Genomic DNA, 26,257 nt, shown 5'->3' on the forward strand with positions numbered 1-26,257 from the left:
AAATATGTGGTGCATGCTATCACATCATCATAAATAACCCGCACAAGAAATCTCTGGCTCTCCGTCAGGGGTGGGCTTAGGCTTTGGCTGCGCGCAGCGGGGAGAGGGTGGGCTGGGCTCTGGGTCTGGAGTGGCACTGGTGAGATGCTCGATTTGAATGGTGAATGGCGATTTGTTGCTCACCAGCACCCACTTCACAATGGCAGAAAATGAATCCTGAGGTCCACCTCCAGACAACCACACTCTGATCGTTGAGGCTCGTCTGGAAGAATGCACAGAAGCTGCTGTCCGTTTTGCTGGAATGGTTGGCGATCTCCACGAAGATCGCCGAGTGGACCTCGAGAGGCATCTTCCACTGCTCCAGCAGCAGGAGGAGGACATCAGAGTGATGTCCGTGTTTCAAGAGGGGAAGGAGATCTTTCAGGCAATTTATGAGTACAAAATAAAAACTGACAAAAAATGGAAACAAAACGGATAGAAGGGGCATCGCTACTTTAACTTTTCATGGTTCAGTATTCTGTCACAGCTTTGTCGAGGAAGGCACACAAGAACAATGATGAAATTAATATGTAGTTTAATAACATCCAATACGAAGATAATCCACAGAGAAGGAAGGGTAGACACACCAATATAAACGTAATAAGGGACAAAGAAACACTGAACAGAATGACACAATCAAGGGGAGACAAAACTAGGTCAAAGAACACGAGGGATGAAATGAAAACAAACACAAAAGTCCACAAAGCATAACAGCTGTAGTGAGCCCCTTTATTAAAATACCTGGAGGTGATGAAAAATACAAAAATTGTCATATTCATTCAGTATTACTTGATCTAATACACAAATATCTCAATTACAGTTAAGTAGAGATTAATTGTACTCAGTTGTGTTTTAGGCACTAAAACAGTCCAGTACATTATAGTCACACAAAGCTCCGCCACTGCATAACAGTGATATTGTCCTACCTACAAGAGCTGTAGAACAAGGGCCGCTCTCCTTCCACGCTCAAGGTCTACAGTATGTAGAGCTTCCCATGCTCCTATAGCCGGACATTCTGTGGGCTGGAACAACTTTGTCTATTTCCTGAGTAAATCCAGGATGCTCAAACTGCCCCTGTCCCCCATGGTCCCTGCATGGGACCTGCCCATGGTCCTGGGATCCCTCAAGGGCTCCACCTTTGAGCCACTACAGTCTGCAAACTTGAAAACCCTGTCATTGAAAACTGCTCTGCTACTGGCTTTAGCATCAATTAAACGAGTAGGTGACTTGCAGGCTCTCTCTGTAAGTCTTGAGTCTGGGCCTAATGACTCCAAAGTCATCCTAAAACCAAGACATCGGTACATTCATAAGGTGCTCTACACCCCGTTTAGAGCCCAAGTTATTACTCTTTCTGCGCTTCCTCCTTCTGAGGAGGACCAGGATTTTAACTTTTTGTATGACATGGTGGCTGCACCAAGGGGCCCATTCAACTCGGGGAGTGGCCTAATACTGGGCATAGTCTAGCGGTGTGTTCATAGCAGATATTTGTGTGGCGGTCAGCTGGGCCTCGCCGTCCACTTTCACCAGGTTCTATTGTTGGATGTTCTGGCCTTGCAGGCTCAGATTCTATCTGCTTAACCCTCTGAAGTCGATTAACGCGTATAAGCGTTTTGGGGTATTTTCTCCTGATAACTCCGAAAAGAACTTAAATAACACTTTCAGTTTTGATCGTACAGATAAGAGCAATACATCAATCGAATCTGTAAAGGGTGTACTTTTTTGTATACAGACATAATAACAAAAAAACTTTGTGCACTTATAAAATAAAGATAACAAACAAGGTGTGCTGTCTGCAGCCTTTGTCTGCGCTGATCTTCATTTACAAACGCGTCATTAAAATGAACTGTAACTCAGTGAATACTCAACACAGAGACATGAGAGAGATATCTATAGAAAGCCTGACATGTCTACCTTTAAACTAAACAAGTGCTGCCGAAAACAAATATTCTGTGATAAAGTAATCCATAAGAAAACAATGCGATGTCCGTTTTTCACGTCTCCCTTCATTATCTTCTAATGCGACCACGCCCCGCGCCGAGCGCGCTATTCAGATTCTAATGTTTCACTGAAGCGCGCGGCTTGAGTACGCCCACACAACAGAAGACAACGCAGTGAGATTGTTCTTTGAGTTTTTTATTTTATTTTACTGTTTGCTTCGCGATGAGAGGAATAAGACATAATTCACCCCAAAAAGATGTGATGTGGTTGAGGATTTGAGATTTGGATTTCCTCAGAAAAAAAGAATGAAGCACTTTATTCAGCAGAGATCATAAACATGAGTAAGTCTCTTTTTATTTATTTATATACTTGTACTAGTTTTCACATAACATGTAAACATTTTACTAGTTAGACTTTTTCCAAAGACTTTTTCCAAACTATAATTCCTGACTAAATGTAATCAAGTTAAATATTATGAAGTTTCAATAACAATATACACTACTATACCATTCAAAAGCTTGATGTAAATAATATAAATGTACCAATAAATGTAACTGGAACAAATGTAATAAACACATGCTGTTCTTTCAATTTATTCCCCCTAACAAACCTGAAAAAAAATATTCTCAGCTCTTTTCAACATTAATAATAATAATAGTAATAATAAAAAAAAATAATTATAATTATAATAATAATAAAAATAAAATTAAAACAATAATAATCATAAAAATAACCATTTTTTTTTTTTTTTGTAGAAAATACGATTGTTAAAAGGATTTCTGAAGGATTGTGTGACTGGAGTAATGATGCAAAAAATTCAGTTTGAAAGTCAGCTTTGATTGTTCCTAATAAATTGTTTAACTGCACTCACAAGTGAGTATTAAGTTATGTTGTGGGATAATTAAATATATTCTAAATCAACTACAAACATAAAATTATTTACATTTATTTTGTCCTCACATTCTTTCTTGTAACTCATCCCTCTCAGTGACACAGCTGACTGAATGGCTCATTATGCAGCTCATTATGCAGGCCTTTGTCTTCTCAGGTGTCAATTCATGATAGTTGATGCCTACTCGCATATGACTTTTACCAACAAAAAGTGTCTTAGAAAATTTAAATCAATATATTGTTTTCTGTAAGTGAGTAAACGAGATGATTTTCACATCATTTAGAAAAAAAAAATTCTAGGCTACAAGCTCCAGTTCTTAAAAGTCCCGGGAACCAATTTTCTGTATGTGTTTTATTGCCTTATTCAAGTGATCTAACATTTTTAGTTTTTCACTAACCACGCATAACATTTTTTTTCTCAAAAACACAATCATGTACATACATGCTGCTCACATATTATTATAGCCCAGTTTGTGCTGATTACAGTGAGATTAGACTTTAGCCATTTGGATATTTATAACAAACTGAAAAAAGCACAAATGTCAGGGCATGACAAAACTTCTCCAGGCCCCAAAAATACCCTTAGACTCCAGAGGGTTAAATTCTATCCACTCGATGCAGTATGAGTGGAGTATTGAAAGGGAACGTACTCGGTTACTTACATAACCTCAGTTCCCTGATATACATGTGACAAGTCCACACCCCTAAACAGACTTGACTGAGTGTCGTCTGAGTGTCGAATTACAGTATCAGTGATTAGCAGGCTGACGAACATTATCTGTACTGTTATTGAACTTGTGACACTGTCATACAGGACACGTTATAAACTGCTCAATATATTATAATGATTTATGTATATTTGAGTTTTAATAGTTTTACATGTTGTGTTAGCTATTTTATACTTCTTATCTGTTTTAATGTTTGTATGTCTTTAAGTGAATCTGGGTCCGTCTGTCGTGTGACTGATCACATGACAGGAATTAGGAAATAAACAGTATGACAGAAGGCAGCATGTCAAACATGCATGGTGATTGCTCACAACCTTTGGTATTTCAACCATAGCATAGATTCTGGAGACCACAAAGAGAGAATTCCAGCAGGACGACCATAAGAGAAACGTACCTGATTCCAGTGAGGAAAATGGCTTTGCTACAAACTTCTCGTCTTTGGGTCCTGAGCACAAATAAATTTGAAGTCGTGGCCTAATGGTTAGAGAGTCGGACTCCCAATCGAAGGGTTGTGAGTTCGAGTCTCGGGCCGGCAGGAATTGTGGGTGGGGGGAGTGCATGTACAGTTCTCTCTCCACCTTCAATACCACGACTGAGGTGCCCTTGAGCAAGGCATTGAACCCCCAATTGCTCCCCGGGCACTGCAGCATAAAATGGCTGCCCACTGCTCCGGGTGTGTGTTCACAGTGTGTGTGTGTGTGTTCACTGCTCTGTGTGTGTGCACTTCGGATGGGTTAAATGCAGAGCACGAATTCTGAGTATGGGTCACCATACTTGGCTGAATGTCACGTCAAATGAGGAGTGGTCAACTGACAGCAAAGAGAAGACACAGGAGGAAATAGATGTGGTAAGGGGAATAAGCGACAGGTGTTGGAGATCAGCTTGTGATTGTGCATTTAGGGGTGTATGTGGTTGGGAAGCCCTGGCTTAAAACGTCATCCGCCTGGAATGGCTTCTGTATATGACAGTAAGCAGAAGTGAGATAAAAATATTTATAACATTTTAAATATGGATATTTTTCTTACAAAAACACATCGATTTGCTACAGGAGACCTTTATTCACCCCCCAGAGCCGTGTGAGGCACATTTTATTTCGGTTGCGTGCGCTGCATTTGACAACTTTTGGATTTTGAACAAAAAAACCCGCCTACTCTGATTCTAACGCTTGCAAGAGCCTGGATAATTTTTAATATAACTCTGACTGGATTTGTCTGAAAGAAGAAAGTCATATACACGTGGGATGCTTTGAGGATGAGTAAAACATGGGCTAATTACATTTAACATTTACATTTAATCATTTAGCAGATGCTTTTATCCAAAGCGACTTACAAATGAGAACAGTAGAAACAATCAGATCAACGAGAGAACAACAACGGTATACAAGTGCTATGACAAGTCTCAGTTAGTCTAGTACAGAACACGTAGCCAGGGTTTTTTTATTTTATTTTTTTTGAATATAATAGACAAGAAAAAGAAAAGGTAAGTACTAGTATTAGTTGGTTAAGTGCAAGCGAAAAAGATGAGTCTTTAGATGTTTTTTGAAAATGAGTAAAGACTCAGCTGTTCGAATTGAGATCGGGAGGTCATTCCACCAGCTGGGCGCAGTCCAGGAAAAAGTCAGTGAGAGTGATTTTGAACCTCTTTGGGATGGCACCACAAGGCGTCGTTCACTTGCAGAGCGCAAACTTCTGGAGGGAGCATAAGATTGAACTAATGAGCTTAGGTATGTTGGCGCCGTGCCAGTGGTCGTCTTGTAGGCAAGCATCAGTACCTTGAATTTGATGCGAGCGGCTACTGGTAGCCAGTGTAACCTGATGAGGAGAGGAGTAACATGAGCTGTTTTTGGCTCATTGAAGACAACCCTCGCTGCTGCATTCTGGATCAGTTGCAGAGGCTTGATAGTACATGCAGGAAGGCCTGCCAGGAGAGCATTACAATAGTCCAGTCTGGAGAGAACAAGAGCTTGGACAAGAAGTTCGGTGGCTTGCTCTGACAGGAAGGGTCTAATCTTTTCTAATGTTGTAATAGGCAAATCTGCAGGACCGGGTCGTTGTAGCAATATGGTCTGAGAAGCTTAACTGATGATCCATCACAACTCCTAGGTTTCTGGCTGTCCTGGAAGCAGTTATGGTTGACGAACCCAGCTGTATAGAGAAGTTGTGATGAAACGATGGGTTAGCTGGAACCACCAGCAGTTCAGTCTTAGTAAGGTTGAGCTGAAGGTGATGGTCATTCATCCAGCTAGAAATCTCACTCAGACAGGCTGAAATGTGAGCAACTACCGTTGGGTCATCTGGTTGAAATGAGAAGTAGAGTTGAGTGTCATCAGCGTAGCAGTGATAGGAAAAGCCATGCTTCTGAATGACAGATCCTAATGACGTCATGTAGATGGAGAAGAGAAGCGGTCCAAGTACTGAGCCTTGAGAAACCCCAGTAGCAAGTTGTTGTGACTTAGAAACTTCACCCCTCCAAGACACCATGAAGGATCTATCAGAAAGGTAGGAGTTAAGCCACTGGAGTGCGGTTCCAGAGATGCCCATCTTTCTGAGGGTGGACAGGAGAATCTGTTGATTAACGGTGTCAAAAGCAGCAGACAGGTCCAGCAAAATGAGTACTGAGGATTTTGAAGCTGCTCTTGCCAGTCGCAGGGCTTCAGTAACCGAGAGCAGGGCAGTCTCAGTTAAGTGGCCGCTTTTGAAGCCAGATTGGTTGCTGTTCAGGAGGTTGTTCTGTACAAGAAACATAGAGAGCTGGTTGAACACAGCTCGTTTGAGTGTCTTTGCAATGAATGGAAGAAGGGATACCGGTCTGTAGTTTTCTAGAAGTGCTGGATTTAGAGATGGTTTCTTCAGCAGTGGGCTTACCCGAGCCTGCTTAAATGCTGAGGGAAATGTTCCAGAGTGAAGAGAGGTGTTGATAATATGAGTAAGTGAAGGTATGACTGAAGAAGAAAACAATTAAAAGAGGTGAGTGGGGATCGGACCAAGTGGGCAAGTAGTAGGATGACTGGACAGGATAAGTTTGGAAATGTCCGTCTCTGAGAGTGGAGAGAAGGAGGAGAGAGTGTGCATTAGTCGTTGTGAAGTTATCCTCAGTCTAGGGTGTGGAGAATTGGTCACTGATGGTTCTTGTCTTATTTGTGAAGAAAACTGCAAAGTCGTCAGCTGTAAGAGTCGATGGAGGAGCAGGTGGAGGCGGATTAAGAAGAGAAGAGAAGGTTTTGAAGAGTGTCCGAGCGTCACAACAGTTGTTAATTTTGTCATGGTAGTATGATGTTTTAGCAGTGAAGACGTTTGCAGAGAAGGAAGAGAGGAGAGACTGATTCACACTGAGGTCGGTAGAGTTTCTTGATTTATGCCATTTCCTCTCTGCAGCCCTGAGTTTAGAGCGATGTTCACAGAGAACATCGGACAGCCAGGGGGCAGATGGGGTGGTGCGTGCCGGTCTAGACGACAGTGGGCAAAAGTTGTCCAAGCAAGAGGTTAGAGTGGAGCAAAAAGTGTCCGTAGCACTGTTCTACAATTTGGTGAACTAGCCCTTTAATGGTAGATCAGCTTGTTGGGGGGGGGGGGGGGTTGTCCTGTCTCGTCCTATTTATGTTCAACTTGTTTTCTTACACTCAGCAACATGCATATCTTGGCTTGTACTGTCCATTTCTAGTGTCTCCTGCTTTGTTGGGTGGTAATTTCATATTTTACATATGTGGCAGAAGCATGCATGTTCACGGCAGCATTTCTATGGATATACTGGCAGTAGCAAGTCTCTGTACTTGCTCTTCCGTTGCAGCATAGCAGATCAGTTCTGCCAAATACATTAACGTTACAATGTCCATAAGTATGCCAATCTCTCTGAGAGCTGTCATGACAGAATTTATAAGGTCAACCCACAGATGTCACTAAACAGTAAATTTATAAAGCTAAAGATTTTGACCTGAAGTTGTTGTATTGTTCTTGCATTGAATTAATTACAGACAGATTTCCAGGCATTCTTTTTTTTTTTTTGCTGATTCCACAACTGATGCATGCAGTGTTCTTTCTTTCTTTCTTTCTTTCTTTCTTTCTTTCTTTCTGTTTTTCTTTCTTTTCTTTTCTTTCTTTCTTTCTTTCTTTCTTTCTTTCTTTCTTTCTTTCGTTTCATCTTTTTCTGTTTTTCTTTCTTTTCTTTTTCTCTTTCACACCCTTTCTTTTAATCTCCACTCTTTTTTGTGCTTCTGAGGTTGGATTTGCTTCTCAATTAGATACAAAAGCTTTAAGGTTTTATTGGTTTATTCAATGTTTTAACCAACCTTTGTCATGCTAATTCAGATTATTACAACTGGCTTTAAATTAATCTTGAGTGCTAGAAGTCGTGGAATTGGGGAAGTTGTGGCCTTGTGGTTAGAGAGTTTGACTCCTAACCCCAGTGGTGGACGAAGTACACAAATCAAGTACTTGAGTAAAAGTACAGATACGTATAATAAAATAATACTCCAGTAAAAGTAAAAGTACTCCTTTTTCAATTTAACTCAAGTGAAAGTACAAAAGTACTTGATTTTTTATGTACTTAAGTAAAAAAGTAGTGATAGATAGATTTATTTAGCAATTTTATATAGGCTACTTAATTAAATTTTATATTAGCACATATTTTTTTTTATAATCCTACTGCTCAAAATACCTGGAATTTTCTCAAAATAACCAATATATGGAGTCAAAATATATTTTTTGTTGTTGATATGGACTACGCTGATGAGAGTGATGTAGTAATGTTCACTGTGAAGATACACTGCGATGTACCTGAGAGAAAACAGATTTGTGACCCTGGACCACAAAACCAGTCATAAGGGTCAATTTTTTGAAATTGAGATTTATGCATCATCCGAAAGCTGAATTAAATAAGCTGTTAGGAAAGGATGATATTTTGGCTGAGATACAACTATTTGAAAATCTGGAATCTAAGGGAGCCAAAAAATTCTAAACATTGAGAAAATCACTTTTAAATTTGTCTAAATTAAGTTCATAGCAATGCATATTACTAATCAAAAATTAAGTTTTGATATATTTACGGTAGAAAATTTACAAAATATCTCTTCATGGAACATAATCTTTACTTAATATCCTAATAATTTTTGCCATAAAAACGAAAAATGTATCATTTTGACCCATACAATATATTTTTGGCTTTTGCTACTATATTTCAGAATAAGGCCTGAAGTTAGGAAGAACATTTTAAGGAAAAAATAATATTTGATGATAAAAAATTAAAAAGTAATAATGATTTTTTCCTTCTCAAACCTTGTCTGTGGTGTATATATATATATAAAAAAAACCCTGGCCAAATGCCCCCAGAGGACATCACTTATGGTGACAGATTAGTCTCAAATATAATTCACGCAAAAAACACAATTCACACATGCATAGACAATTTCACATGCATGAAACCTAAATCACGTACACACAAAAAAAATTCACGTGCGTGAAAAAAAAATATACATTCACAAAAAGCAATTCACATGCGCAAAATAAAATTATATATTCATAAAATACATTTCACAAATGCCAAAACACAATTCGTAGATATACAACTGTGCACAGAAACCTTTGAATGTTTAAAATGTAAGAGTGTCTGAATGTACAAATCGTCATTTACTACCGAATCCACTCGGATTTGTGTGTGTGTGTGTTTTTGAGACTTTCCTGGCAGAGCTCTCTTCCCACGTGGGCCTGTCGTACTCTTTAGCCAATCAGATGCGAGCTAACCCATTCAACCAATCATATCATAAGCCACCGAGAGTGCATTCAGAAGCTCGCAGGCAATCGGGGAGACGTCAAGAGAGAAGCCCATAGAAGCCCTGGCGTTACATTTTAAAATACTATACAAAATAATTAATCAGAATACTTACCCCTGCTCACTCACGCCAAAGAACTCCCCGCTCAAGCTCGCCGTCTCTGCAAGATTAACGATGGCAGTTTGCACGCACAGCTACTAGAAGATTTACATCTGTCAGACAGGTTGCTGACGTCATCAAGCTTAGTTTGAGTCTGCGCGTCAGAAACCGAAAGTTCTAAAAAATCGCTAAAAATGGGGCTTCAGTTGTCTCAATTGAGTTCCAATTGGGTCGCTGTGTCCATTTCTTTTACTGTCTATGGGATTACTGATGTAAAGGCTTAATATCCGTTCTAATTAATCCATATTGCGCAAAAGGTGCGCAGAATCGTGCTCCTTGAATGCACTCTCAGTGGCTTATGATATGATTGGTTGAATGGTAAGCTCGCATCTGATTGGCTAAAGAGTACGACAGACCCACGTGGGAAGAGAGCTCTGCCAGGAAAAGTCTCAAAAAACACACACACACAAATCCGAGTGGATTCGTAGTAAATGACGATTTGTACATTCAGACACTCGTACATTTTAAACATTCAAAGGTTTTTGTGCACAGTTGTATATCTACGAATTGTGTTTTGCATTTGTGAAATGTATTTTATGAATATATAATTTTATTTTGCGCATGTGAATTGCTTTTTGTGAATATATTTTTTTTTTCATGCACGTGAATTTTTTTTTTGTGTACATGAATTAGGTTTCATGCATGTGAAATTGTTTACGCATGTGTGAATCGTGTTTTTTGCGTTAATTATATTTGAGACCTAATCTGTCTCCATAATCACTTCCCACTTTGATAATTACTGCAGTTACCATGTTCTGAACATCACAGCCTTTTCTTTTCCCTCAGATGTAATCTATCTAGGTGACTGAATAAAAATATTTGGACTTTATTTTTAAAAATTAACCTCAACTTAGCACCAAGCTTGTTAGCTAGACAGTTAGCATCAGCTACCAATATTTACTTATTTTCAGTATGGTTATGAATAAACATTAATATCTGTCTACTCGGCTAGTTAATTCAAACAATATAAACATTTATACTGTTGATAAACAATATAAAAACAGACGTCACATAGGGCTAAATGCCTAGCATTTTAATAGAACTGTTAATGCTATGGCAGCAGGGAATTTGAACGTGCATTAATTATTTTATTTAATCTGTGTTATTTTAATGTTTTGTTTTTTGACGTAAGAGGCACTGATGCTGATGTGTTTGCATCGGTTTGCGTTCAAGCATTTCAGTGGGCTTAAATAGATCACCCTTTACAGCAGATTAAGTTCCAAAATAAATGACAGTTTTGACATAAATATGATTTTCAGTTACAATAATTAATCCTAAAATTCCACATTAGTACCTTACTTTTAGCAGCATCAGTCGCACGCGCGCTCACAAGATCTCCCGGTTGTGAATTGAGTTCACTAGAGACTCGTACTAAACGGTTCATTTGAATCAGTGAGTTGTTGACTCTAGAACAGCTGCAATCGAATCATTCTACTTCGTGAATGAATCTTTTGTCTATGGATTTGCGAACCGATTTAAAAGCTTCATTGAAAAGAATCAGTTCGTTCTTAAATCAGAAACCGCTTCTGCGTGTCAGAGCACGTGATATAGCCTATTATAAGGAGTAACGATATGTTTTATTAAATGTAGTTAAGTAAAAAAAGTACGATCTTATGCTTTGGAATGTAGTGAAGTAAAAGTAAAAGTTACTAAAAATAAAACTACTCCAGTAAAGTACAGATACTTGAAAAATGTACTTAAGTACAGTAACGAAGTAAAGCTACTCCGTTACTGTCCACCACTGCCTAACCCTAAGGTTGTGGGTTCAAGCCTCAGGCCTGCAATACCACAACTGAGGTGCCCTTGAGCAAGGCATCAAACCCCCAACTGCTCCTCGGGCGCCGCAGCATAAATGGCTGCCCATTGCTCCGGGTGTGTGTTCACAGTGTGTGTGTGTGTGTGTTTTCACGCTGTTGTGTGGTGTGCACTTTGGATGGGTTAAATGCAGAGCACAAATTCTGAGTATGGGTCACTATATTTGGCTGTATGTCACGTCACTTTCACCAGAAGTGAAATCAAGTGAATGATTTATTATGCGATCCCCAAAGGGCATTTTAATATATTATAAAAGGCAGTGTTTCCGTTGTTCTGCCTCAGAGGTTCCTGCCCTGAATACAGTACAGATTGCCATGGATAAGAACTCTATGTCAAAGCTGCTAATGTTGCTGGTGGTGTATGTCATCTGTGTACGAGCCTCAGCACAAGTCTGCAGACTGCTTGGTCAGTCTGCCCTTTCTCTACTTTCTGCAGATAGAGATATCAACATTGGGGCAATTTTCTCACTCCACAAAAGTGCTCTTTTGAAGATCCACAATTTCACTTCCAAACCAGAACAAACAACATGTGGAAGGTCTGTATGATAATGACTCTGTAAGGCCTGTCAGTGACAAAATTTAATAATAATAATAATAATAATAATAATTGAACATACAATGATTCTTTGCAACGCATTCAGCTGATTTTTTATTTTCACAGCTTGAACTTGCGTGAATTTAAGTTTGTTCAGACTCTGATTTTTGCTATTGAGGAGATCAATAACAGCACACAGCTGTTGCCTGGTGTTTCTTTGGGCTATAAAATATATGATTCCTGTGGCTCAATAGCTCAGGCTATCTCCTCAGGCATGGCTTTGATGAATGGTTATGAAGAGACTCTGAGTGATACGTCCTGTTCTACACCACTAGCTGTACATGCTATTGTTGGGGAATCAAACTCCTCTCCCACCATTGGCTTGGCATCTTTAGTTGGTCCATTCAGCATACCTGTTGTAAGAACTTGTTATTATGTTAAAGTAAATATATAGAGCAATGTTTTCAGTTTATTTAGTCTGTAGCACTCTGTTTAGTAAAATTATGCTTTTAGGATACAGACATAGAGTAAAAATAATAATAATAATTAAAGGCATATGGAAAATATATGTGCATAAAGTTAACATACTCTGCACCCCCTCACCCCGTATCTGTTGTAGATCAGTCACTTTGCCACATGTGCATGCCTGAGTAACAAAAAAAGGTATCGATCCTTCTTCAGAACAATACCGAGTGATTATTACCAAAGCAGTGCTCTGGCTCAGCTTGTCAAGCACTTTGGCTGGACCTGGGTTGGGACAGTCAGGAGTCGCAGTGAATATGGTAATAATGGTATTGCAGTATTTGAGGAAGCTGCAAAACAAGAAGGGATTTGTATCGAATATTCAGAGGCTGTATTTAAAACTGATCCAGAAGAGCAATTTCTGAAGACAATAGAAGTGATAAAGAAGAGCACAGCCAGGGTGGTGCTGGCTTTTATGGCACTAGGAGATTTTATCCCCCTTTTGAAATTAATTGTGCAACACAACATTACAGGGATACAGTGGATTGGCAGTGAATCCTGGATTATTTCTCGAAGTCTGGCAGAAACAAATGAATACAGTTTACTTTCTGGAGCTGTGGGTTTTGCTATAGCAAATGCTGAAATTGTGGGCCTGCGAGATTTTCTACTGAATGTGCACCCTGATCAAGAACCAAACAATGAACTTTTAAAAGAATTCTGGGAAACAGTTTTTCAGTGCTCTTTCAGGAACAGTGGTACTGGTGGCTGTACTGGCTCAGAGAGACTTGCTGAGCTGCAAAATGTATATACTGATGTATCCGAGCTACGAATAGTAAATAAGGTGTACACTGCAGTGTATGCTGTTGCACATACACTACATAATGTCTTCAGATCCTCCACCAACACCAGCAAAGGAGAACGGCCCACACCACAAATGGTACGTAAAAGCATGAAGAGTAAAAAAAAAAAAAAAAAACGTCCTTGTTACACACACACACACACACACACATATACAGTCATGGCCAAATGTATTGGCAGTGACACAAAATTTATGTCACTGCCAATAATTTTGGCCACAACTGTATATATATATAGTAAGTTATGCATGACCAGATGCAACCATCCCTGATCATAACTCCGATGTTGTCAATGCACATGTAACAAGGACACCTTAAAAAATAATAATAATAATGTTTATGTCATTTTTTCACTCAGATGTTGGAATATATGAAAGATGTGAGCTTCACTGTTAAAACAGGGGAGAAAATCTTCTTTGATGCAAGTGGTGACCCAGTAGCGAGATATGATCTGGTGAACTGGCAGCCGGCTGAGGATGGAAGTATTCAGTTTAAGCATGTGGGCTTCTATGACAGCTCAGTGTCTTCAGAGCAATGTCTTCAAGTCAATCAGGAACACATGCTATGGACAGGAAACAGTAAACAGGTACATACATAACAGCATTGAAGGCATGTCAAAAAAATATTTTAATTATGAGAAGGAGATCCATCAAAAATAAATCAATTACATCAATATACCTTAAAAAAATATATATGAAAGCAGAATGGTGCAAAAGCTGGAAAAGTACTTTCATGCGGTTAAGCCAAAAAAAAAAAAAAAAAAACTTCATCATTTGGCCTAATTTGAAACCTTATTTTCTCATAGTTGCCTGTGTCCGTGTGCAGTGAGAAGTGCCCCCCTGGCACTAGGAAGGCTATGCAAAAAGGTCGGCCTGTCTGCTGTTATGACTGTATTCCATGTGCAGAGGGAGAAATAAGTAATGGCACAGGTAAAACAGTACATGCTAGATAACTCGTGTGATAAAGTGCAATAAAGTGAAGTGTAAGCATTGGTCAAGTGACCTCATGATTCATTTTCCATTCAAATAATCTGTTCTTGAAATTCCTTTACAGATTCTAGTACATGCTTTCCTTGTGATTTGGAGTACTGGCCAAATGAAAACAGAGACACATGTGTATTAAAAGTGGTTGAATTCCTTACCTATACAGAAATCATGGGAATGGTGCTTTGTATTTTTTCCTTCATTGGGGTGTTACTAACAGCAATTGTATCTCTTCTGTTTTATCTTCATAAAGAAACACCCATTGTAAGAGCCAACAACTCAGTGCTGAGTTTCTTGTTGCTCTTCTCACTCTCGCTGTGTTTTTTCTGTTCATTTACTTTCATTGGTCAGCCCACTGAGTGGTCCTGTATGTTGCGTCACACAGCATTTGGGATCACTTTTGTCCTCTGTATCTCCTGTGTTCTTGGGAAAACTATAGTGGTCTTAATGGCTTTTAGAGCTACACTTCCAGGAAGTAATGTCATGAAATGGTTTGGGTCTCTTCAACAAAGATTCAGTGTAGTTTGCGTAACATTAATACAGGTGATTATCTGTGTGCTTTGGTTAACAATATATCCTCCTTTCCCATATATGAATTTGAGCTATTACAGAGAAAAGATAATTTTAGAATGCAACTTAGGTTCAGCTCTTGGATTCTGGACTGTTCTGGGATACACTGGCCTGCTATCAATCTTGTGTTTTGTTTTAGCCTTTTTTGCTCGTAAACTGCCTGATAACTTCAATGAAGCCAAATTTATCACATTCAGTATGCTCATATTCTGTGCTGTCTGGCTCACATTTATCCCAGCTTATGTCAGTTCTCCTGGAAAATTTACTGTAGCTGTGCAGATATTTGCTATTTTAGCGTCAAGTTTTGGTTTGCTATTTTGCATATTTGCCCCAAAATGTTACATAATTTTGCTAAAACCAGAGAAAAACACAAAGAAACAAATGATAGGGAAATGATTAAGCAATACAGATCATGCAATAAATATATTTTGTTAATGCTGTCAAGCAAAACACAGGCTATGTGATTTTGGCCACTGAAAAATTGAAGTTAAAGTCTGTTTCAAAATAAATAGGAAATGCTCAATATTATGTTATAGTTATAACTAACTAACTAAATAAATAATAAAAAAAAAAAATTAAAAAAAAAACCTTTATAATCACTTGATGATCACTAAACACTAAACAGCCTACATTATAGCAGCACTACTTTCAGGGCTGTCTGACCCATTAGTTCTACTCTCCACAGGCTGTTGCAGGCTCTGCAGTGTAGGCCGGGTCAGCACTAGACACAGTGGACTCTCCGTGACCATCTTCATGACAGCCATTTTCTGGATCTGCATTATATGCGGTAGAAGTAACGTTTTGGATGTCCACCTACTGTATATATATATATATATATATATATATATATATATATATATATATATATATATAAACTAGTAATTTCCTACTGCTAACAAACAAACAAACAAACAAACAAATAAATAAATTAGGACCAAAAAACTTTGCATGTAAAAAACTAGAACACTGTCCAACACTTGGTGGCTGCCCTATTAATTCATCAGTTAGGAACCTAGGTATGCTATTTGAAAGCCACTTTTCTAACATTTGTAAAACCACATTTCCCATCTTATAAAAATTTATCTAAATTATGACATATAAGCTCAATGTGAAATGCAGAAATGTTAATTCTTGCGTTATGACCTCAAGGCTATATTATTGTAATGCTTTACTGACTGCTTGCTGTGCATGCTTAATAAACAATCTCAAACTGAACCAAAATGCAGCAGCTAGAGTTCTCACTACAACCAGAGAGTATGGCCATATCAACCTGGTTCTGTCAACACTGCACTGGTTCACCATTAAACATTCTATACATTTTAAAACATTGGTTATTACTTAAAGCCCTGAATGATTTTGCTTATCAGTACTTGAGTGATTTCTTATCATATTATAACCCTTCACATCCATTGTGATCTCTAAATTATACTGTCCTCTTTTTAGAGCTGCTTTAATTACAACAGAATTACATTTTGTTTGCATCATTTGAAAATTACTTTTCTGTTTGATATTATTTGACATGTGTTGTATAAAGCACTATATAAATAAAAGTTTCTTGGCTTGACTGTTGCTTTTCACTTTGTACAGTACATATCTTATCTTATCTTAAACATATAGCTAAATTATGGCATATGCTCTCAATGTCAAAAGCAGACAGGTTAATACATGCATCCACGACCTCTGGGTTAGATAAACTGTAATGCATTACTAGGCAGCTAGACTGAGATGGGCTGGAGGTTTCAAGTATTGGCAGTGACACAAATTTTGTGTTTTGCAAAATTTGCTACTTAAGCTGTTGTGGTGTTCATTCACATTGTTTCTTCAAGTACTGGCTGTGTACAATGTGCAAAACACAAAATGTATGTCACTGTCAATACTGTTGGCCACGACTGTACATCGGGCAGGACATCCAAACTTTCGATTCTTTTTCGATTTCTTTTTCAATATTTGTCTATTTATATTTACATACTGTATGTGTATTTTTATTTTTTATTTTGTCTGTTGTTGTTGTCTCTGTGTACTGGAAGCTTATGTCACTAAAACAAATTCCTTGTATTCGCAAGCATACTTGGCAATAAAGCTCTTTCTGATTCTGATTCTTTGTTCACAAAAAAAAAAGGCCTTTACTATCCACTGTGGATAAATCAATACTTTTGGTACATGAATCATCATGAATTCATGCATAAAAAATAGCATTATTTTGTAATGTAAGACTACTTACCTCATGGATGCATACAGGCTAGAACAGTATGCCAGTTAATGTGAGTACTAATGTTTTTCATTAATTATGAGTTTTCAAGCAATCTTCATCGCATCCTCATATAGCCAGCAGTAAATGGACAGACCCCAACACTGGCCAATCACAGCACATAGCTTGTGAATTCTGTTAACATCCAAATACAGTACTCATCATTAACTAAGCATTAGCTTCTCATGGTTTCATTGTGTGTGGCCCCTCAACTAAAGTGGTGACTAGACCCCAACATTGGCTAATCCCACCACATATCATGTGAATTCTGTTAACATCCAAATACAGTACTCATCATTAACTAAGCATTAGCCTCTCATGATTTCATCATGTGTGGCCCCTCAACTAAAGTGGTGACCAGACCCAAACATTGGCCAATCATCACGTGAATTCTGTTAACATCCAAATACAGTACTCATTAACTAAGCATTAGCTTCCCATGACTTCATCATGTGTGTGGCCCCTCAACTAAAGTGGTGACTTGGTCCTTTTATATACTGATAAACGGTGTGTAATTAATGATGTCATAATTGTGAAATGACATGAATATGAACATGAAAGTTTAAGCTTCTGCACACAATGCACTGTGGACACAAAAACCCAGTTCTTAACAGCAATGTCTGGGAAGAGCTGAGAAGGAATTCAGTACATATACCATGAACTTAGTGCCTTTATCTGAAAACAATTAACAAAACCATAAAGCTGTTAAAGGATTTACAATAAATAAATAAATAAATAAATAAATAAATAAATAAATAAATAAATAAATAATAATAATCATAATAATAAGGTTTCACAAACAGCTTTGTCTTTTTTAAGGTAAGGAGCCACTTTTTAATGTAACAAGCTACTCATGTGGACTCCTTCATGAAATATTTAATGCTGAACAAAAATAAAAATAAACAAATAAATGGCACAAACACATGGCATACAGAACATATACAAACTTGCTTAGTTCTTGTAAATATCCAGTAAGGATCCATCATATTTGTTTCTTTAAGATAGCTGAAGCTGTAGGCTCCTGCTCACAAAAACCCCTTCAAGTTTCAGCAAAGCTTTTCGGGCTGTCCTTTCTTTTAAAGGGGTCATATGATGCTGCTAAAAATAACATTATTTTGTGTATTTGGTGTAATGAAATGTGTTTATGCAGTTTAAGGTTTAAAAAAAACATTATTTTCCACATACTGCACATTATTGTTTCTCCTCTATGCCCCCTGCCTTCTGAATTGCATTGATTTTCACAAGGCTCATCTCTCTGAAAAGCGAGGTGTGCTCTGATTGGTCAGCTATCCAACGCTTTGTGATTGGCCAAATGCCTCAAGTGTGAGACGGAAATGTTATGCCTCTTAACATATTGTGAAGCCTTGCCCGGCCAGAGCAATGAGACAAAAATATAAAACCCATTATAAACGTAATATAAATAATTATTTCTAGTCGTGTTTTCTTTTGGAAGGCAAGAACAAAGTAGTTTCACTTTCTCAACGAAACAACGTCACACACCGCGACCGGCTTGAGTGAGCAGAGGCGGGCGACTTGAGGAAGGTGCGGCAGGTGGATTCTACGAAGGAGAGTACCTTGGTCTTGCAGCAACCACATGTGAAGACCCCGGGCTGGACGCTGCTTCGTCCACGGTGATAGCCGATTTTGCAATCCACAGTGCAAAGTTGATGTATTTCCTCAGCAACCTGCATGGATCAGCTCCAGGCATGACGAAGCGGATATCGCCCTCTTTTGGAAGCCAAAAAAAGTAGTTTCGCTTTCACAGTGAAACACACAGCGTCTATACGACATGACGGCGGCAACAACAATTCTACAATGAGAATAAAAGGTATGCCTTCTTTCTATGAGTGAACATCTGGGCGGCATTATGCAAATCTTCCCACATACTGACATAGATATGTGGGGGCGTGTTAGAACGAGCCATTTCAGGGGGGCATGGGCGAGTCTTTTATAAAGAATATCTCTTTGGATTTGAGACTTTAGTCTTTGCAACTTCACATATCTTATTTATTCACCAAGAGCTTGTAACACTACAAAGAGAAAGGAAAATTTGAAATTGCATCATATGACCCCTTTAAAAGTGGACCTCATTGTATGGAACAGATCTGGGTTATTTGCTGCAAGTTCCGCAATCGGAGCCTGAGACACAATGGTACTCCGATCTATTCCAAGCCTAGTATAAGCTTCAGTTTTGCTGATGCGATCCTTTTTAATATTTTTCAATACCATTGTGTAGCAGCGGATGGAGTCGTCAGGGGTTTTGACTATAGGACAAAAGAATGCATTAATGGTTGATTCCTATTCAGTTGAACCAGCCTAGTACAGGGCTTCTACAGACATGAACAAGCTAAATTTAAGACATTTTAAGACCTTTTGAATACCACCTCATTTGAAATTTAAGACCTAAACCTGTAATGGAAATACACATTTTATTACATACATATATGTAATATTTAATGTGTTTAAATTAAAAAGAAAACGAAATATCATTGCTGTAATAAATATTTATTACTATGATATAGCGTAAACTTTTAATGTCAGCAGACAATATTCCATACAAAATATCCATGCAAAATAACCGCATCACTGAGATTTTTGGTGGAATAAACAATTTATTCTGAAGCAATATTTTCATCAGTGTTCTATCAGCTTTTACTTACTTAAATCTGCATATTTGTATTTACCTTTACAAAAGCCTATTTTTAACCTTTTTAGATGCATGCATCATCTTTTATGTCAAATTATTACAATTTATCAATAAATTCAATATACACTATAGGGCTGCTACCAGTCAGATTAAATACTTTACACTGCAAACAACAATAATTTCAACTGCAATGAATAATGTTATGAAATTAATATTTTGAATGCATTTATGAATATACAAATAAGAAATGTTGAGGTGAAAATTGCATACTTTTCAACATACTTCTCAGTTAAACTACCAGTAAGTTGTGGTAAGTCACTTAATGAGTGAGTCATTGAGTCATTTATTCAACTGATTGAGTGTGTTATCATCTTAAGGACTTTCGTGGACAGCTGACTCCTAAAGTTTTTTGATATTCTTAATATTCTGTGTGGTGGTCAGATAAAAAATAATCTTTTCCAATAAGTTTAAATAGTTTTTACCTTTTATGGGCATTTTACCTTTATAAAGCCAAATTCAAATTCTTAAATTTGATTAGTGTATTAGAATAATAAGACTTTTGGGCTGTTACCAAGCAAATTAAATCAGTATCAACAAAATGTACCATTGTAATCCAGACATAAGCTGCACCTGAAGTGGCATTTAGAAGTATTTACACACTGTTTAATACAGAACATGAATGCATTTAACCTGCAGTTACAAATGCATAAATAATTTGATATATGATAGGTAAAAATTGATAGCCTGAATGCACTGTAAGTCACTTTGGATAAAAGCATCTGCTTAATGCATAAATTTAATTTAATTTTTTAATTTAATATATTAAACATAAAATGTTGAATACTGATTTATGAAATGAATGTGAAATTAAAACCACCAGTAGGTGGCAGCATGTCACTGTTAATAAGTGAGTCACTGCGATTGAACTGAATCATTTAAATGGGTAATTCATTCAGGAGCGAAACACCGTCATGTTGCTCAAAGAGCAAAATAGCGTGGTGGCTTTGTTTGGAATTATTTTTGCTGGCGAAATATATAATATTTACTATATCATGTTATGAATAAACAAAACATTTTGAATTTTTACCTCAACTTGTTTCTTCTGAGATTATGTGTGCTGTTATGCTCATTTGATCTGAAGTCTCTCACAAAGAGACAGAGTGAGTCTCAGCACAAACTTGTATTCTGTATTCTGCCAACTTACTGCAATTCTTTCTGATGATGCAGTAACTTACCGCTGGGAAGAAAAAAAAACTTCGGTCTGTCCAATGTTTGTAAACAGTCATTAGGTCCGTCAGACTTAAGATATATTAGCGGTAATGTGACCAAAATTATTTAAAACCCATCGAATCCGAATTTAAGACATTTTAAGAATTTTTAAGGCCTTATATTAGGAAAACGTTATTTAAGACATTTCAAGACTTTGTAAGGACCTGTGGACACCCTGTAGTAATAGCGCTGTAATACAGTTAACAATTTTACATTTGCAAAATCATCAAACAAAAATAAGTTAAAAGTTAAAGTCAAATGTTAAAGTTTCATTCGTAAACAGAGGAAATATAATTCGTAATTGGTCCATAGATTTGTATATGACAATGGGCAAAGAATGGCAAAGTGTCACTGCTTACAAAGTGGCACACTTGAAATACATTTTTGAAAGGTCTCTGTTCTAACTTTGTTTACGCAATAATGATAGGGCTTAAAAGCAGTGACATTTGGGTACAAATGAATCATATATAGCTATTTTCAGGAGAGGTATCACCACTGCTGTGGAATCTACCACAGAACATAGTATAGGCAGTGTGGTCGACGAGTGGTCGAATTGTAAAAAAAAAAAAAACACCTTTTGGGGGGATGGTGGGGCGGGGATCATTTAGCTAACTTTACACAATAATTTCAAAATTTGTCTAATTTTTAAACACATTTTTATTTTAAAAAAAGAGAGAAAAAGAAAGAAAAGTTTTATTACAACGACTATGATTTATAAGATGTTTTCCTTCTGGGAACTGAAATAAGGGATTTTTGTTGTTAATTAACCCTTGTGCATTGTTCAAATTCACTACCCTTTCGTTATGTTCGTGAATGAAAACATCCACTAAATTAAACTGCTGTAAAAATGTATCAGATAAATATTTTTTCCTAATTTTTTTTTGCATAAATATATTAATCAACCTCAGTCCTGATCAAAACTACCAAATGTTTAAAAAAAAAAATCCAAGATTTTAACTCTTTAATTACCAAGTTCATAAATGATGTCACTGATTTGGGGGGAAAAAAAACACACAAAATTACATATTTTCAATATAAAAAGTGATTGTGGACTGGATTTTTTTTTTAACTTTTATCACAGTCTTGCGCATGTCAAAGATTAGTAACAACTTTGGCTTTGATGCATTGTTAGTTTTTGTGCAGCATTAGATTTTAATTTTTTCTCCCGCATTTGTTGTTCGTGGCTGTTTTTGCCCCTTTGACTTCCATTATAACGACATTTTTTGATTGCAAAGCCATGACACCATATAATCATGCATTCTTGATTGTTTGTGGTTTTCCCTTTTGGTAAGAGGTAAAATTTGTTATTTTTACAGTTGATCACTAGGTGCAAAAAAAGGCTTAGTTTCTGGCTTGTATATGGAGTTATATGGAGGATAACAGCAAATTATAGTGTTTGTGTGTGTGAGAGATTCTTGATTGTTGGTGGTTTTCCCTGTTGGGAAGAGGTAACATTTGTTATTTTTTTACAGTTGATCACTTTTTTTCACTTTCACTTTCATAGATAGGCCTGTGCAAAAAAAGCTTAGTTTCTGACTTGTATATGAAGCTATATGGAGTATAACAGCATATTATATTGTGTATGTGTGTATGTGTGTGTGTGTGTGAGAGAGGGAGAGAGAGAGAGAAAGAGTGTGAGAGAGACCTTTGCGCTCTTACCTTGATGTATTTGAGAAAATCAAAATGTACACCTCTCTCTCTCAGAACTACATGGAGTAAACAAAAGTGTAATTATGCACCTGCTGCCTTTTAATGGTGGTGATAAGTATAGACTAAACAAAAAGCAAAGTACGTGGATTTAAACACTTGCATGCCATCCTGCTGGTCATTTGATGGTGAGAAGAGCAGCAAGCAACACGAGAAAGGGCTTGACTTGTCCCAAAGTTTTAGAAATGATTATGCAGCTTGACCCCTCCAGCGAGCTGCAGCTTATTTGAAGTTGGTATTGCATTTTGGTTCATAATACATTATGTTCATAAATCTGATGCAAAGTAGATTTTTTACAGGATTTTAAGGTTTTAAACTGGCTTCACCATTAAGAAAAGACAAGCATTTCACACACAGGCCATCTGTACTTTTCACCATCAAAAGGCAGCAGGTGCATAAACACACTTCTTTTTTTTATTGTGTACTCCATGTAGTTCTGAGAGCTGAGGTGCATATTTGGATTTTTTCAGATACATCAAGGTAAGTGCACAAAGGTCTCTCTCACACTCTCTCACTCTCTCTCTCTCTCTCTCTCTCTCTCACACACACACACTATAATTTGTTGTTATACTCCATATAACTCCATATACAAGCCAGAAACTAAGCCTTTTTTTTGCACAGTCCTATCTAAAGGGTTAATGTTCCCACCTAGTGATCAACTGTAAAAAATAACAAATGTTACCTCTTCCCAACAGGGAAAACCACCAACAATCAAGAATCTGACACACACACAAACACTATAATTTGCTGTTATACTCCATATAACTCCATATACAAGCCAGAAACTAAGCCTTTTTTTGCACAGGCCTTTTTTGTGTGTTTTTTCCTCAAATCAGTGACATCATTTATGAACTTGGTAATTAAAGAGTTAAAATCTTGGATTTTTTTTTAAACATTTGGTAGTTTTGATCAGGACTGAGGTTGATTAATAGATTTATGTAAAAAAATTGGAAAAAAAATATTTATCTGATACATTTTTACAGCAGTTTAATTTAGTGGATGTTTTCATCCACGAACACAACGAAAGGGTAGTGAATTTGCCCACAGTGTATTGTTAAGTTTTTGAAATTTTTCAAAGCATTTTCCCAAAATATGTGTCAAAATAAGATTTGTCACCAAAAATCATTCCATTAGCTGAAACACAGAGAAAGTTGTGGCCAAAATAAGACTCAACTTTACCCCCTAGTGGATGAAAACGTCCCCAACAACACATAAGGGTTACACAATATTTTGCTGTATGTGTTTTTGTGCTGGTACATTTGGCTGATTTAGGGCTCTCATGACAATAAAACTGCCAGTAGGTGTCAGCAAGTCCCTGTTTTAATAAATTATTCACTAAATCATTGCAAAAGATTTGTTTAAACCGGCTGATTCAGTTAGAAACAAAGCAAGTGACCGCCTTTATGAATGGATTAATTCAAAAAACATATTCATTTACAAATGAAACAGTGCAGTGTTGCTCTGCATGTTTTTTAGAACGTCAAAAGTCACATTTGAACCATTTTTGAGCTTGTGCACAGCTTGTTGCTATATTAAGTTCTGATTTATCAATTGCTCTTATTAAGTTTGTAAATTATCATACAAAGATAATGTTAACATTTCATTTGCATGACGAGTTTTAAACAACATTATTAATCTAAAGGGGATGTTAAGGGGGATGGTGGTTTTACAGCGGGGATGCTTTTTGTCATTTTTTTTCAAAAAGGAGGATGCCATCACCCTGCATCCCCCCTCAACTCGAGCCCTGAGTATAAGTGTATGAAATGTACGTTAAAAGTGTTTACATTCATTTTTGACCTACTGCCCAAATAGACACTGACTCTACTGTATTGATTTGTTTATGATTCACTGCATACCTCTTAGTTTCTTGACATTTTTATTTATTTATTTTTGACTGGAACTTCTTCTTCTTCTTCTTCCTATTCTTGGTCTCTGAGGACTCCGAATCGTGCTCCGAATCATGCTCAGACTATGAATCAGAGGATGAGGAATCAGATATATCTGACTTCTGTTTCCTCTGTTCAGGTGCCTGCTTTATAGGTGGGATACTACTTCTAACTGCAAGAGCAGTGAAAATCAAATGGTTAAGGAATTGTTTGACAATGTAATATTTGCCAGTGGTGTTATGACAATCAATATTTTTGAAGCTGTAATGTTCTCAAATCAGTTTTACCCTCTTTAAGTCTTTCGCGGAGGAAATTTCTTTCCTCTTTAAGTGTATCTACCCATTCTTTTAGCCTCTTAAGACCCGAGAAAAAAGTTTTAGAAAAAAAAAATTGTTTTTATAAATCACCAATACATGAATAGTTTTCAAGTTTTTTTTTTTTTTTTTTACCAAACTTTGTATAAAGATGATTCTCAACTATGTTATAACAAAATGATTCAATATACCATTTTTCTTTCTGCAAAATGTGTGTAAAATGACCATAACCAGGTTTTCTCATTATATACAATGTATCAATAAACTAAATCTAATTTGCATATTAATGCGTTTTTGGGGCAACATGTAATGAAAAAATAAGTTTAATAATGGGAATAATAATTGACAAAATTTTCATAATAATATATAATATTTCATAGAATATTGAAATATAATTGATTTCCCTATTCATTTGTTATGTCTCCCAAAATGCATAATAAACATGATTTTAGTCCCGGTGTCCTCGTATAAGGACATGTATGAAATCAATGTCCGTTTCGTAACAGAAAGTCAAAGCCCCATAACATTTTCCTGAGATATTGATTTATGACACACAATTTAAAAATTAGACAGATTTAAATGATTATTACAAAATATTATCATATTTCAATAAGAGTGTCACTAAATTAATTTCAGACATTTTTGATGACCAAGGAGAGGGAGTGGTCATGGTGAAACGTCCAAACATTTAGTTTCTCTGAAAAGCCCCGAATGTGCTCTGTACAGGACATCCAGACTTAAAACTGTGGCATGTACAGTCCCAGAGAAATTCACAAAAATATAACGTCCTCATATGAGGCCGCAGTGTCTTAAGAGGTTAGGGTAGCAATCTCCCTTTCTTGACCTTTAATGGTCTGCTTTGCCTCCTGCACAGCTGTTTGCAGAGTGGGTGCTCTTGTAATCAAAAAAGACCTCATAATGAGATATTGCGATGTGGATTTACATCAATCTATTTACATCAGATTTAAATAGTGATAAAGTGATCAAAGAAGCATACAAGTACATGAAGAGCAATACTGAGAATAAAAATCACATACTTCAAAGTTCTGCAAAATGTAGTTGACTGTGAAATATGCTCACCAGATTCTTTAGCCTTTTCTGCTGCAGAGGTCTGTGGATGATCCCGCAGAGGTGAAAGCAATGTAAAGTTTCAATGACAGATGAAACATGAAATTTAGCTACAGATGTCAGTGTTCATTTCATGTGTGTGATGTATGCTAATGTCTAATGGCTGGGCAGGTCAACAGCTTGACACTCAACTAGACATACAAAGCAGCTGTATTTTTACATTTATATTTAAATCTCCAAAAATACTTTAGACTGAGGCACTGGAATTTTTGAATGAGGTACAAAACTAGCGACTGTTACTCATGCTATATGTTGGGGATAAACAGAGGATACTACCACCATCATGTAAGGGTTATTTATTTATTTACTTAATTTTTT

The 26,257-nt window shown here is 37.0% G+C and overlaps 1 protein-coding gene across 1 annotated transcript; it reads left to right on the forward strand.

The window, feature by feature from the left end:
- Positions 1-1,122: 1,122 nt before the first annotated feature.
- On the forward strand, positions 1,123-15,470 carry LOC109048776 (extracellular calcium-sensing receptor-like). The gene is made up of 6 exons (XM_042755652.1): positions 1,123-1,337; positions 11,995-12,205; positions 12,488-13,304; positions 13,538-13,773; positions 13,993-14,116; positions 14,241-15,470. Exons 1-6 carry the CDS (start codon positions 1,123-1,125, stop codon positions 15,134-15,136), a joined length of 2,499 nt encoding a protein of 832 aa, XP_042611586.1. The 3' UTR covers positions 15,137-15,470.
- Positions 15,471-26,257: the final 10,787 nt, after the last annotated feature.

This window comes from Cyprinus carpio, unplaced genomic scaffold (assembly GCF_018340385.1).
Source record: "Cyprinus carpio isolate SPL01 unplaced genomic scaffold, ASM1834038v1 S000006739, whole genome shotgun sequence".
In the NCBI taxonomy this organism is placed as follows: domain Eukaryota; kingdom Metazoa; phylum Chordata; class Actinopteri; order Cypriniformes; family Cyprinidae; genus Cyprinus; species Cyprinus carpio.